The sequence below is a fragment of the Dendropsophus ebraccatus genome, chromosome 3 (assembly GCF_027789765.1).
Source record: "Dendropsophus ebraccatus isolate aDenEbr1 chromosome 3, aDenEbr1.pat, whole genome shotgun sequence".
NCBI lineage: Eukaryota > Metazoa > Chordata > Amphibia > Anura > Hylidae > Dendropsophus > Dendropsophus ebraccatus.
In genome coordinates, this window is record NC_091456.1 from 11,656,243 (window position 1) to 11,671,254 (window position 15,012).

General features: G+C 41.2%; 1 protein-coding gene across 2 annotated transcripts in view; it reads left to right on the top strand.

Moving 5' to 3' along the window:
* Positions 1–15,012, top strand: part of ATP6V0A2 (ATPase H+ transporting V0 subunit a2) — a 34,670-nt gene that overhangs the window by 16,264 nt on the left and 3,394 nt on the right. The window contains exons 6-17 of one of the 2 annotated variants that reach the window (XM_069960928.1): positions 426–552; positions 1,181–1,263; positions 1,900–1,993; positions 3,904–4,116; positions 4,306–4,456; positions 5,626–5,765; positions 6,955–7,112; positions 7,412–7,499; positions 10,144–10,262; positions 12,489–12,705; positions 13,834–13,953; positions 14,820–14,942. In XM_069960928.1, the coding sequence (XP_069817029.1) occupies positions 426–552; positions 1,181–1,263; positions 1,900–1,993; positions 3,904–4,116; positions 4,306–4,456; positions 5,626–5,765; positions 6,955–7,112; positions 7,412–7,499; positions 10,144–10,262; positions 12,489–12,705; positions 13,834–13,953; positions 14,820–14,942 (1,633 nt within the window). The remainder of the gene's footprint in view (positions 1–425; positions 553–1,180; positions 1,264–1,899; positions 1,994–3,903; positions 4,117–4,305; positions 4,457–5,625; positions 5,766–6,954; positions 7,113–7,411; positions 7,500–10,143; positions 10,263–12,488; positions 12,706–13,833; positions 13,954–14,819; positions 14,943–15,012) is intronic. The other variant, XM_069960929.1, reaches the window with a different exon arrangement.

Here is a 15,012-nt window from a genome sequence, read left to right on the forward strand (position 1 = left end):
TTGTATTTGCTTTAAACAGACATGACCTTTAACCCTTTAGTGCAGGGGTCTCAAACTCCCAACCCTCTAGCTGTTGCCAAGTTACCCCCCCATCATGCCTGGACAGCCAGGACTTTAGCAACAGCTGGACTGCTGCAGTTTGACACCTGTGCTTTAGTGTCTCTGGACCGGTCTCCTGAAAATGCTTAAAAAAAATAATAATAATAATAAAAAAAAGTGTATGTATGTATGTGTGTGTGTGTATGTATATATATATATATATATATATATATATATATATATATATATATATATATATATATATATATATATATATAATATATATTATATATATAATTTTTTTTTTTTTATGTGATGTTTACTTGACAGATCAGCTCAAGCTTTGCTTTGCCCCGTAAGCAATGTATTTATGATTTTCTTTGCAGCTTTATCTCTGGCTTGGTTCACTATGCAAAGTTAGAATCATTTGAAAAAATGCTTTGGAGGGCTTGTAAAGGCTACACCATCCTGACCTACCGGGAGCTGGATGAGTTCCTGAAGGACCCTAACACGGTGAGTGTGATGTCCTGTCTTCATTGGTCACCTATCATACATGTGCAGGTCATATGTGATCTAGAAAGTCTAAGGCTACACTCCCACTTTCTGTAAGTTTACATTACAAAAACCAGGGCACTCTTATAGCAAGTTAAGAGAGAGTTTATTACAAGGTAAGTATTTTCCTTAGCTCCAACCAGAATATGTACAGTAGAGGCACACAACATACCAGGCAACGTTTTGATCCTTCTGGACCTTTCTCAAGCCAACAAGTCTCTGAATGAAGCGTCTGAATAAGCCAGGTCTAGTGGTCACAGTGAACAGAGCCAGAAGCAAACAAGCAAACAGCTCTGTAAGTTGTGCAGTGACCCAGCACCCACATAACACGAGCAGCGGGGAACTTAACTGCATTAACCAAGCATGGACAATACACACTGTACAGAACTGCCTGCATCCGGCTCCATTCACTGTATATGTAGACCCTGCAGCTCTATCACGTGGTTAGTTGTGGGGGTGCCAAGTATTAGATGCTCACAATTAGAAAGTGATGACTTATAAAAAAAAAAATGTCCCAGAAAACCCAATTTATTTGCCAACAAGCTGCTCATTTCCCATTATTTATCAGTTGTCTTTGTTTTATTTTCAGAAAGAGCCAACTAAGTGGTTTGTGTTCTTAATTTCTTATTGGGGAGAACAAATAGGACAAAAGGTCAAAAAGATCTGTGAGTGGTGAGTAATGAGAAGGGTGTTCACAGAAGTCGTATGGTTATTTATCTCAGCGGCCTCTTTTTTTATATACATCCATAGTCATTATATGTGGGACTTGTGTTCTTAGGCTTAGCAAATGGGCAAGAGGTAGTCCAGTACTTATCAGCAGCTGTATGTCCTGCAGGAAGTGGTGTATTCTTTTCAGTCTGACATAGTGCTCTCTGCTGCCACCTCTGTCCATGTCAGGAACTGTGCAGAGCAGTAGCAAATCCCCATAGAAAACCTCTCCTGCTCTGGACAGTTCCTGACATGGACAGAGGTGGCAGCAGAGAGCACTGTGTCAGACTGGAGAGAATACACCACTTCCTGCAGGACGTACAGCAGCTGATAAGTACTGGAAGACTGGAGATTTTTAAATAGAAGTAAGTTACAAATCTATATAACTTTCTGACAGCATTTGATTTAAAATAATTTTTTCCCCTGCTAGAGTACCTTTAATTATAATTTTGTTGAAAGACCATTTTTTTTGTTTTTTTATTTGTTTTACTATACAAATATGATCATGATAGAATAGAAATATCCCATAAGGTGGGAGAAAAGGATGTGCAGTTGTTGCAAATCACGATCATTCAATTCTACTTCTCTTCTTTGTTTCAGTTATCATTGTCATATGTATCCTTACCCAAACTCTTCTGAAGAACGACAAGAAATCATATCTGGGCTTAACATGAGAATTCAGGACCTTCATGCAGTGAGTATATTGACTATAAGCCTTGTGTCTGCTATAAAGACAAAGATGAACATGGTAGCAGCTATAACACCGTTTTAAGTGGAACATACATGTACCTGCAGAATTGTTGCGTTGTGCTGGCCATAGTGTTCAGCCTTGTCATAGTTCTCTATTTGCTGCAATTAACAACGGTGTCAGTGACCAGATCAGAGAAAATGCCTGTCTCGTCGCTTTAACCCTTGTGATGCCTCAAGGGACACTTATTGGTGCTTCCGATCTTTGCTTCGTTATCTTTACTAAATAGTTTTAAGGAGAACCCTTGGCCTAATAAAGGCCCCCAGTACTGAAGTCTGTGATGCCCTTGTCCATTTTTCCTTAATTTCCATAAAGTTAGTAGGAGCAAAAACAACATAGTTCATGGTGCTATAATATTTCTATAGCCCCCATTTACTTCAATGGAAGTTACAGAAACAGCCTCAAAGAACAGCCTTGTCATTGTTAGGGAAACCCTGTTCTAGAAATGCAGGTTTGGCTATGCTATAAATGCCTGAGATGGGAACCCTATTATTACCCTTTCCTAAAACATGACCAGTGGTGGGAGACTAGACGTTTCTGGAACTGGATCTTCAGGCAGTATGGAAATATGTTTATTTGGAATTTTTTGTTTATCTTTAGCAACATTTTTTATTGTGCTGGGATATCCCTGTAGACTTGTTCCTTTAGGCCCATGTGTATATTATCCAGAACTGTGAAGATGTAGCTTAAAAATATAGATAACTATAGCCTGTTTTTTATTTTTAAACAGCATGGATTTTTAACCGCTACAACTGCAAGGCTATGTTCACACACTGTTGTTATATTGGCCGATGTTTGTATGTTCCTGTAGCCGTTAGAGCTCTGACAGCCGCAAGAACACTTATTTCCATACGTCCCATTTGCGGGCTGGAAATCAATTAAAGAGGACCTGTCACCCCCCGTGCCGGGGTGACAGGCTCCCGACCCCCCGTTAGAGCCCCCTATACTCACGTGATCTTGCCGAGTCCGATGCCCATAGAGAATGACAGAGCATCAGACTCCCCATTCATTCTCTATGGGCGTCTGACTCTGCTGTCAGCGCGCGCGCCGGGCTTCGGGCGCTGATATCTCCGTGACCCGACTGGCTCAGGAAGCGGGACCCGGCGGGATCACGTGAGTATAGGGGGCTCTAACGGGGGGTCGGGAGCCTGTCACCCCGGCACAGGGGGTGACAGGTCTCCTTTAATCATTGATTTCCATACACACCATGGATGAACAGGCTGCATGCGTGTGCATGAACGAATAATAATGGCCTCTGTTCATGGAACGTGTTGACATGATCGTTATTTTGCATGGCTGCACCGAACAACGGCCGATGTCAGTGCAGCATGTGAACCGGGCGCCTGCAAAGAACGGCCGCTGTTGTCTTTGAAAATAGCGGTTGTTCTTTTTAAAAATAAGAATAAAATACATTGTGTGAACATGGCTTTAAGTGATATTAAACTCTCAATGGACTGGTTGGTGTCATCGTAGACGCAGAGGTCCTCACCCACAGACAGCCAGGTGTTGCAAACTGTACAAGAGGCGATATACCAGAAAAAATTCTGATAAAGCATCCAAAAGTTTATAAAACTGAATCCATAAAAAAAATTCACAGGTAAAAAAAAAAATGTTTTCCCTCTACGCCGAACGTGTTTCGGTTTGTGTTAGGCCATGGACAGGGCTATCGCAGGCTGAAATGCGTCAAGCCTGCGGTTTTGCCATGAATGGCAACTTTTAGCGTTTATTTCTACCAGATCAAGTAAACATCATGACTGCGTGGATTAGGTTTGGGGTAATATCCTTTCTGGGTGATTTCTTTTGTCTTTGTGTATATACTTCCTGCATGTTAGATAATGTTTTATACCCTGCTATAGGTGATTAACCAGACAGAGGATTATTTAAGACAAGTTCTCTTCAAGGCGTCAGAGTCTGTGTACAAGTGGGTTATTCAGGTGAAGAAGATGAAGGCGATTTACCATGTGCTGAACCTATGCAGTTTTGACGTTACTAATAAATGCTTAATAGCTGAAGTTTGGTGTCCTGTGGCAGATCTCCAGGACCTCAAAAGAGCTCTGGAGGAAGGCTCGGTAAGATCTCATTGCTGTAGATCCCAGGAGTCAAACTGGGAATTGTAATTTTGCAACAGCTGGAGGGCTGGAGTTTGACACCACTGCTGTAGATCCATCTTCGACCTTTTGTAATAGATTTGATATGTATATTAATGATGATATACATTAAAGTGATGGCTGAATTTAATGTCTTTTCTCATTAAACAGAGAAAGAGCGGTGCTTCTGTGCCCTCCTTCATAAACCGCATTCCCAGCAATGAGACTCCGCCAACATTAATACGTACAAACAAATTTACTGCTGGCTTTCAGAATATAGTAGATGCATATGGTGTGGGGAACTATAGAGAAGTAAATCCAGGTATGTTTTAAATCTAATACTCTACAGTTTTTAGCGTTTTTGGGCTTTGATTCCAAGGGTTCTATTACACGGGCCAATGGTGGCCCAATCGATAATGTAAACAAGTGCTGCTGGAACTGTTCCTATTACGTAGCTTGATAATCATTTAGCAAGGGCTGCATGGGCATTGTTATCAATCTCTGTGCAGCTCTTGACCTTTAACTGTTATACATTACCTGTCAATGCTCCCGGGCTTCTCCTGCCCTCTGCTTTCACTCCCGGCGCTGCAACTGTAGCTTCAGAGGGGCCTGTCTGAGCTGATAGGCCGCTCAGCCAATCGCTGGCCTAGACCGCCGCAGTCAGTGATTGGCTGAGTGGCCTGTCAGCTCTGAGACTGCTCTGAAGTTGTAGCCGCAGCGCCGGCAGTGAAAGCGGAGGGCCAGGAGCATGGACAGGTAATGTATAACAGTTTATTCAATCGTTAGCCCTTGAATGTGCATTACTTTTATGGCCCTATTACACGGGGCGATGTGGAGAGCAAGCGAGCACCGACCTGTCAGGTCAGCAGTAGCTTGCTCCTCGTACCCCCGCCCGCTGCCGGCACTATTATATGTGTCGACAGCAAGCGAGGAGCAGCAGGTAAGAGCCAGGGGGGCTGCCCGGGTGATTGTCAGATTGTCCGAGCGGCCCATAAGAGACAGCAGTGGTCTGCTGATACTATTGCACAGAGCGACGGCAGCAGATTATTAACAGGCTGATCTTTGGCGTTTCAGCCTGTTGAAAACAACGATCAGCCGACATTGTGCATGTCGGTTGATTGTTTTCTTCTATTACACAAAGTGATTATCGGCCGTAACAGTCGATAATCGCTTTGTGTAATACAGCTTTTATACGTAGTGATGTGCGGTCAATGGCTGATTTCAGGTCCAGACCTAAAGACATGAGCAGGCGATTATCGTTATCTCTATTACATGGAGCCATAATCGGCCTGATTCGCCCTATTATCGCTCCGTGTAATAGGGTCCTAGTAGACTAAGCTATTTTTCGCTTTCACTGATTAACAATAAACGATTTTAAATGAGCGCTTTTTGGGAACGTCCTGAAATCATTCACCATAATACATGGAAAGTTAGTCGTGCAGCAGTATAACTTGCAGCAGTGTGTGACAATTGTGTTTCTTCATATCACAGCTCCCTACACCATCATCACATTTCCCTTCCTGTTTGCTGTGATGTTTGGAGATTTTGGACATGGAATTCTGATGTCCCTATTTGCTCTGTTTCTGGTCCTCTATGAAAACAGTCCTAAGTTACAGCGCACGCAAGATGAAGTAAGGAGTTCTCTTATTTATTCATGGCTTAATAAAAAACTTTCTGTCTAGGATCCTCATAATAAAGACGTTGTCTGTGATTAAGTATAATTTATTACACATCACCTCATTGCAGGGTCAGTGCATTTCATATGTGGCTGGCTGCTGTATGGGAAGCCTTTAGCTTTCTGTACTGTATATAGATCTGCTCATGTATGGGCTAAATTGTGACTGTCCAGAAGCACCAGCTAATGCTAAACTAAATAAGGAGAACTCTGGCAAAATATATACAGTGGTACCTCGGTTCTCAAACTTAATTGTTTCCGGAAGGCAGTTTGAGAACCGAGCAGTGTCTTCCCATAAGAAATAATGTAAATGTGATTAATTGGTTCCAGCAGCCACCAATAATTACCTACAATCCTCATTTATTACACTGATAAGTGCTCAGTATAATCACTACAGTACAGTACAGAACAGCACTATATACTGTACAGGACATTAAACATAAGAAATGTTCATCAGAACCAGCAATTATAGTACAGTAGTCACCAACTCCTCACCCATCCTACTGTATAGCGTCCCCCCCCCCCATCCAAGCACTGTAATGTATGGGAGATGGTGGTGCACTGCCTGTACTACTACTGCACTGTATATGCACTCCAGCAGTCTTATACAGCACTGCACTGTATGTGAAGTCTCACCACTGCTTAACTCGCCAGGTACAACCCACCATCCACGCTCGCAAAAAAGTTCGAAAACCGAGCAAAGTTCGAATTCCAAAAATAATCATATAATCAGCTGGTACCAGAAAGTTATATAGATCTGTAAATAACTTCTATTTAAACATTTGAAGTCTTCCAGTACTTATCAGCTTCTGTATGTCCTGGAAGAAGTGGTGTATTCTTTTCAGTCTGACACAGTGCTCTCTGCTGCCACCTCTGTCCATGTCAGGAACTGTCCAGAGCAAAAGCAAATTTCCATAAATAACCTCTCCAGCTCTGGACAGTTCCTGATTTTTTTTTTATTTATTTATTTTTTTTTTTAAATAGAAGTAATTTATAAATCTATGTAACTTTCTGTTACCAGTTGATTTGAAAAAAAAAAAATATTTTTTGCTGGAGTGTTCTTTAATGCCCTTCCTTCCTTTATAAATTTACTGTAATTATAATTAATGGAATGCATTGTTCATTTTTTTTCCTTGTTCTAATAGATCATGAAGACCTTTTTTGAGGGGCGTTACATTATTCTGCTAATGGGGCTCTTCTCCATTTATACTGGGCTGATCTACAACGACTGCTTTTCAAAGTCTGTGAACATATTTGGTTCCAGTTGGAGTATTAAAGCAATGTTTGATGCAGGAGTGTGGGAGTGAGTATTTCCTATCCACATTAGCAAGTATGGATTCTTTGGCCTGACATTGCTGAATTGTCCTTCTGCCTTGCTTTCTGTATTGTCGAATCTAAACGTGTAACCATCACTGCATTATAACAGGGGCTCGGAAATCCATTCCCACGATCAGTTGGACCCCCACTGATCAGACTCTTATCACTGATTCCACAGATGGGTGATAGAAGTCAATATAAAATACATTTTAGAAGAAGGACTATAGAAATGAAGAATTTAAATCTGTCCTTGTATCCTAATTGAAATCTATACTTTTCCGCCAGGATAAAAGATTTATCTAATCAATATTTGACACTGGACCCAAATATAACAGGAGTTGTTACCGGAGTGTATCCTTTTGGAATAGATCCTGTAAGTATAATATATCCAAACAGTCTTTTACTTTTACTTTTTTTTTTTTTTTTTTTACTTTTTCTTTTTTTTTCGTTCTGTTTTACACGTGATACCCCTGTTCTCGAAGTTAATTGGTTCTGGAGAGCAGTTTGAGAACCGAGCAGTGTTCTCCCATAGTAAATAATGTAAATGCAAACACTAATAATTATCTACAGTATCAGTTATTACGTTAAAAAGTGCCCAGTTTAATCACTACAGTACAGGACATTACAGAGCAGCACTATACTGTACAGCAGTACCTCTCAGTGCCTCTTTTTCTACTGGAGCCTCACCCAACAGACTAAGGCAATGCCTGGGCCTCACCAGACTGACCAAGAGGGTGCCTGGACCTCAGTATCTGTGGTGAAAGTCAATTTAAAAGCTGAAAATAATGCTAGGGCTACCTTTCACCCGCCTCCCAAGCTCTATATACTAATATATTAAGTACAAAACAAATTAATAATGTTGCTAAAATGGAGATTTCTGCAAACCGCAAAAGGACTGTGCAGATTATAGTTACTTTGTGAAAACTGGCTCCCCAGCTGGGCCTCACCAACAACTAGGGGGCGCCTCATTGGTAAGGCCCGCCTCACAGTTTGAGAAGCATTGCTGTGCAGGACATTACAGAGCAGAACTTTATACTGTACAGTACATTACAGAGCAGCACTATATACTGTACAGCACATTACAGAACAGCACTATATACTGTACAGGACATTACAGAGCAGCACTATATACTGTACAGCACATTACAGAGCAGCACTACATACTGTACAGGACAGAGCAGCACTATATACTGTACAGCACATTACAGAGCAGCACTATATACTGTACAGCACATTACAGAGCAGCACTACATACTGTACAGCACATTACAGAGCAGCACTATATACTGTACAGCACATTACAGAGCAGCACTATATACTGTACAGCACATTACAGAGCAGCACTATATACTGTGCAGGACATTACAGAGCAGCACTATATACTGTACAGCACATTACAGAGCAGCAGTATATACTGTACAGCACATTACAGAGCAGCACTATACTGTACAGTACATTACAGAATGGCACTATACTGTACAGGACATTGCAGAGCAGCACTATATACTGTACAGGACATTACAGAGCAGCACTATATACTGTACAGCACATTACAGAGCAGCACTACATACTGTACAGGACAGAGCAGCACTATATACTGTACAGCACATTACAGAGCAGCACTATATACTGTACAGCACATTACAGAGCAGCACTATATACTGTACAGCACATTACAGAGCAGCACTATATACTGTACAGCACATTACAGAGCAGCACTATACTGTACAGGACATTACAGAGCAGCACTATATACTGTACAGCACATTACAGAGCAGCACTATATACTGTACAGCACATTACAGAGCAGCACTATATACTGTACAGCACATTACAGAGCAGCACTATATACTGTACAGCACATTACAGAGCAGCACTATACTGTACAGGACATTGCAGAGCAGCACTATATACTGTACAGGACATTACAGAGCAGCACTATATACTGTACAGCACATTACAGAGCAGCACTACATACTGTACAGGACAGAGCAGCACTATATACTGTACAGCACATTACAGAGCAGCACTATATACTGTACAGCACATTACAGAGCAGCACTATATACTGTACAGCACATTACAGAGCAGCACTATATACTGTACAGCACATTACAGAGCAGCACTATATACTGTACAGCACATTACAGAGCAGCACTATATACTGTACAGGACATTACAGAGCAGCACTATATACTGTACAGGACATTACAGAGCAGCACTATATACTGTACAGCACATTACAGAACAGCACTATATACTGTACAGGACATTACAGAGCAGCACTATATACTGTACATTACAGAGCAGCACTATATACTGTACAGGACATTACAGAGCAGCACTATATACTGTACAGGACATTACAGAGCAGGGAGATGGTGCACTGACTGTACTACTACTACTGTACTGTATATGCACTCCAGCAATTCATGCAGTACAGTACAGGATGGGAGATGGTGGTGCACTGACTGTACTACTACTGTACTGTATATGCACTCCAGCAATCTTATACAGTACAGGATGGGAGATGGTGGTGCACTGACTGTACTACTACTGTACTATATATGCACTCCAGCAGTCTTATACTGTACTGTACTGGATTGGAGGTGGTTGTGCACTGACTGTACTACTACTGTAATGTATAAGCACTCCAGCAGTCTTATACAGTATGTGGAGCCTCACCATTTCTAAACTCACCACGATTCATGCTTGCAGAAACGTTCAGATACCGAGCAAAGTTTGAATTCCGAATGTTATTTTTCTTGGGGGGGGGGGGGGGGGTAAATTTTCATTCGAATACCGCAGTATTATTGTACTTCAAGACTGGGGGCCCAAAAAGTGTTAGAAAACCGAGCAAGAGTTTGAGAACTAAAGCAAACTTTCCTTGAAAATATTATTTGAGAACTGAACTGTTTGAGCTCAGAGCAGTTTGAGAACGCTATATTATATTGTCGGTTATCATCACTGACCCACCCTTGCTGTGCTAACTTTCCTCTCTTTTTATTTCCTTACAGATCTGGAATTTAGCAGCAAATCGTCTCACCTTCCTGAACTCTTTTAAAATGAAGATGTCCATAATTCTGGGAGTAATTCACATGACATTTGGGGTAGTTCTGAGTGCTTTTAATCATCTGTAAGTGATAATACACTGTTCTTTGTCTATAAGATATATATTGTAGACACTTTTCAACCAACAGGGATTTTGCTATAACTTTTCTACTCGAATAAGGGCTTTATACGCGGGCCGATCATCGGCCAAATAACCATTCCTTGGAAGTCTCCACTGGCCAGTGAACATGAAAATGCTCGTTCAGTGGCTGATGGGATCTTTTGTGCATCGCTGTAGGCCACACATCGCCCAGTGTATAAGGTTGAATCAGGAGAAATCCACGCTTAGTGCATTCTGTAGGTTCTACCACGTAATGTAAGTTTATGGAGCCGACTTAGACACAGAAAAGGGAGAGCGGCACACGGTAATGCATGCCTCTTCCCACTCCTTCTGGCCATGATCTGAACACACAGACTGTGACTGATTTTAAAAACTTGTGGCATGTCTCTGTGACTTGTTGTAATTCATTTTCGGTGACTGGTATCTGTACCACCACCCTCTTTCCCCAAACAATTTGTACAACTTCATAGCTTGATTAACCCCTTAAGGACGGAGCCCAAAAAAGCCTTAAGGACCGGGCCAATTTTGCGTTTTCTTTTTTTTCCTCCTAGCCTTCTAAGAGCTTGTTTTTCTCAGGAACAGGTTACTTTGTAAAGGCGTCTTTCGATCTACCATACCATGTATGACAGAATCCCCAAAATATCATTAATGGTGTGAAATTGGGGGAAAAATACAATTCGGCAAATGTAGTAGGGGGTTCGCTGTTTATGTAATGCACTTTACGGTAAAACTGACATTTTATATTTATTCTATAGGTCAGTCTGAATACAGAGATATGCAGTTTACATAGGTTTTCATTGTTTTATTATTATTATTATTATTATTATTATTATTATTATTATTATTAACAGTAAAACTTTTTTTTATTTTGCAAATAGGTGTGATTACAATGATTATTTTTTTCACGTACGGGGCTGTATGGGGTGTCATGTTTTTTTGCGCCATAATTTCTAGTTTTTATTAATACCATATATGTGTAGATGAGACATATTGATCAATTTTTATCAATTTTATTTTAAATAAAATGTAATCAAAATAATCAATCCCAGCGTTTATTTAACCCTTTTTGTTTACGCCATTCACCTTGCGGGAACATTATTGCTTTATTTTATTAGATCGGACGATTACACATACTACGGTATATAATATAATATGATTGTTTATTTATTTTTATATGTTTTATTTATAAAATGGTAAAGGGGGGGGGGGTGATTGAATTTTTTTTTTATTGGGAGAGGGGCTAAGCTGTTTTTCTTTAAACTTCTTTAAATTTTTTATTTTTTACACTTTTTATGTCCCCTCAGGGGACTTTAAAATTTTTACTTTTCTTACACTGATTGTTGCTATGCCATAGCATAGCATTGATCAGTGTTATCTGCGATCATTGCATAGAGCCTGACTGTGGCAGACTCTATACATGGATTGCTGATCTGACTGCCGGAAGGAAGGTGAGGGACCTCCGGCAGTCAGAAAGAACGATCAGTCACACTGTGGGGGTCCCGATTAGTCAGTGACAGGAGCAAAGCTCCTGCCACTGATTTAAGTGCCGCGACCATGGCACTGCAGGGGTTAATGGCGGGGCGCAGCACAATTGCTGCAGCCAGTCATTAATAGTGAGGACCTGGCTGCCTATAGCAGCCGGTCCCCACATGCTTTGAGGTGAGCTTACTTCAAAGTGCCACTGGACTCCATGATGTACATGTACTGTATGTCATGGGTCCTTAAGAGGTAAAATTCATGCCTGGTTCCCAGGATACTTTTTTGCTCCTGGTGTCAGTATTGCTGTAAAAAACAAACAAACTAACCATGTTTTATTTGGGGCGGTTCAGGGACAAACATGTGGGAATTAGAGCATGCAACACCTCTCTTCTTGTTATCTGATCTTATTCTTTTATTTTTTTCTTTAGCTATGTCCCTGGTTTGGCTTTTCCTACTCAATGACGCTGGAGCTTAAAGAGAGGATTCCGTCTGCATCAGTACGCCGCCTCGCGTGGCAACGGCGCGTTTGTGTGATTGGTCCAGGTCAGATTAGGAAAAGCCAGCCTAGGGGCATACCTGAAAAGAAGAGCCGGCAGTATGAAGAGAGAGAGGTGTGGCAAGCCTAGGGCTTGGATGCTGTAGGCCCATCCTGGGATATCTGCAGTTTTCTGGTCTATTTCTTGGAATAATTTAAATTTTCTGCATTTTCAGGCACTTCAAGAAGAATTTCAGCATGTTTCTTGTTTTCCTACCCGAGCTCATGTTCATGATGTGTATCTTTGGTTATCTCGTGTTCATGGTTCTACTGAAGTGGTTGTCGTGGTCTGCAGAGACTTCAAAGGACGCACCAAGCATCCTCCTTCACTTCATAAATATGTTTATGTTCACTGGTGGTGATAGCTCCAACCATCTTCTCTATCCAGGCCAGGTCAGTGCATGTTGTGTCCATTTTAACCCCTTAAAGGGAATGTTTCAGCTCCAATTCTGGATCGAAACTTCTGAAGCTGTTAGGTCAAGGAGACGCATGGTATTTTTTACATATCTGTCTATGACTCCATAAAGTACAAAATTGCTTTTATTCTCTGGTACAGGGAATCAAAGAGTCTTTCTCAAGCTTCTGACTTGCTGCATGCTAAGCAGCAGGATGGGATCCCATAATCCTTTGCCCGCTGCTCTGTCCATACACAGTTATCCCGCACTATTCAGCTCAAGATTGCTGCGTATTAATAAGTGTCCCTATTTCGTCAGTGTCTGTGTCACTATATCTAACTATAAAGATACAAAGTGCTTTTGCAGTCAGTATCTGTTACTTCACCTAATCCTCCGTCCCCTGGCTTTACCGTCGGGCGTGACTGTGTACCAGAGCTGGAACACACTGCTGGAATGCAGTGACGTCACCAAGATGGCGGCACCCAACGGTACAGCCATGGGATGGAGGATTAGGTGTCAGATTAGTATCAGATACTGACTGCAAAGGCAGACTGTATCTTTATAGTTAGATATAGCGACAGTAGGAACATTGGTGGTAGGTTTTCTTTAAATGTCTCCTCACTCCCCATTGCTGTCCTTGCTTGATTGATTGACAGTCAGCTGGAAGCAGAAGCAGGGTCAGGTAAGTGTTATAGCCCTCACCATTTTAGGGGCTTGGAAAAGCCATTTTGAGTCTTTGCACTGGACAACAGATACATTTTTTGGTGTTATAGACAATGGGGAACCTGTGACGCGATCGCCCTCCGCTGAAGGACATGTCTTATTTTTTTTGCGGTATGGATTGTCTGAATAGACTGAAAGAATTCATCGGGCCCTAAAACTTCACAGGACATGTGAATAAGGCCTAACTAGCCAAATCACATGGCTTTGTGTGTGGAGCAGAAGTCACAGTCTCTATGTAACTCTTTCATTGTGTTTTCCATTGTAAGTAGCAGCAATCCCCATATGGTTACAGCAACTAAGCTACAGTTTGTTCTGTCACCCTAACTGGTTTTTAATGTTTTTGTAACATACATAATTTTCATAACTGAATGTAAGCTTTAACATCTTTTTCTCTTTATTTTAGATTGGTTTTCAGATCTTCTTGGTGGTGCTTGTGTTCCTTTGCGTTCCTGTGCTATTGTTTGGGAAACCCCTGTATCTATACTGGCAGCATCACGGAGGTCAGACGTTTGGGAATTACAGGGTAGGCATTGTTACCTTTTTTATTCCCTTTCTTAACGCTTTCAGTATTTTTTAAGAACCAAGTGTCCAACTGCATTTGGACGATAATTATAAAGCCATATATCAACCTCCTTGGACCCCTTAAGAATAAGAGTCAAGTAACCTTTACTTTACATTTTAAATTTTTGCCTTTGGATATCTTTTCCAATGCTTATAGTCATCTCTACATTTGTACAATTTGTTGGATAATTCAGTTAAGTGTATATATATATATTTATATATATATATATGTGTATCTCTCTCTCTGTGAGAGAGTGAGCTACTTGTTCTAGCTTTTTCTGAATACACATTCTATGGTCATGAATAGAGATGAGCGAACCGGGGTCGGGTTTGAGTCGATCCAAACCCAAACGTTCGCCATTTGATTAGCTGGGGCTGCTGAACTTGGATAAAGCTCTAAGGTTGTCTGGAAAACATGGATACAGCCAATGACTATATCCATGTTTTCCACATAGCCTTAAGGCCCTATTCCACCAACAGATCTGACGACAGATTATCTGCCAAAGATTTGAAGCCAAACCCAGGAACAGACTATAATCAGAGATCAGGTCATAAAGGAAAGACTGGATTTCTCCTCTTTTCAAATTCACTCCTGGGTTTGGCTTCAAATCTTTGGCAGGTAATCTGTCGTCAGATCTGTTGGTGGAATAGGGCCTTTAGGGCTTTATTCAACTTCAGCAGCCACCGCTAATCAAATGCCGAAAGTTCGGGTTCGGATCGACTCGAGCATGCTCGAGATTTGCTCATCTCTAGTCATAAACTATAGAGGAATAGACTTTATTGTAGGTTCTTGGACTTTCTTGCATTAATACCTATTTGTCTTTTTAGAAAGGATATACATTAGTTCGGCGCGGAAGTGAAGAAGAGCTGGCATTACTGAGACCACATGACTTGGAAGAGGGTGACAACCATACAGGCCATGAAGCTCAGAGAGAAAGAGAAAAAGAGGAGGTGGGAAAGCTAATTAAATGCTTAATGTTTCACAGTGTCACTGCCGTTTCAAAAAACATTTAATAAGAGA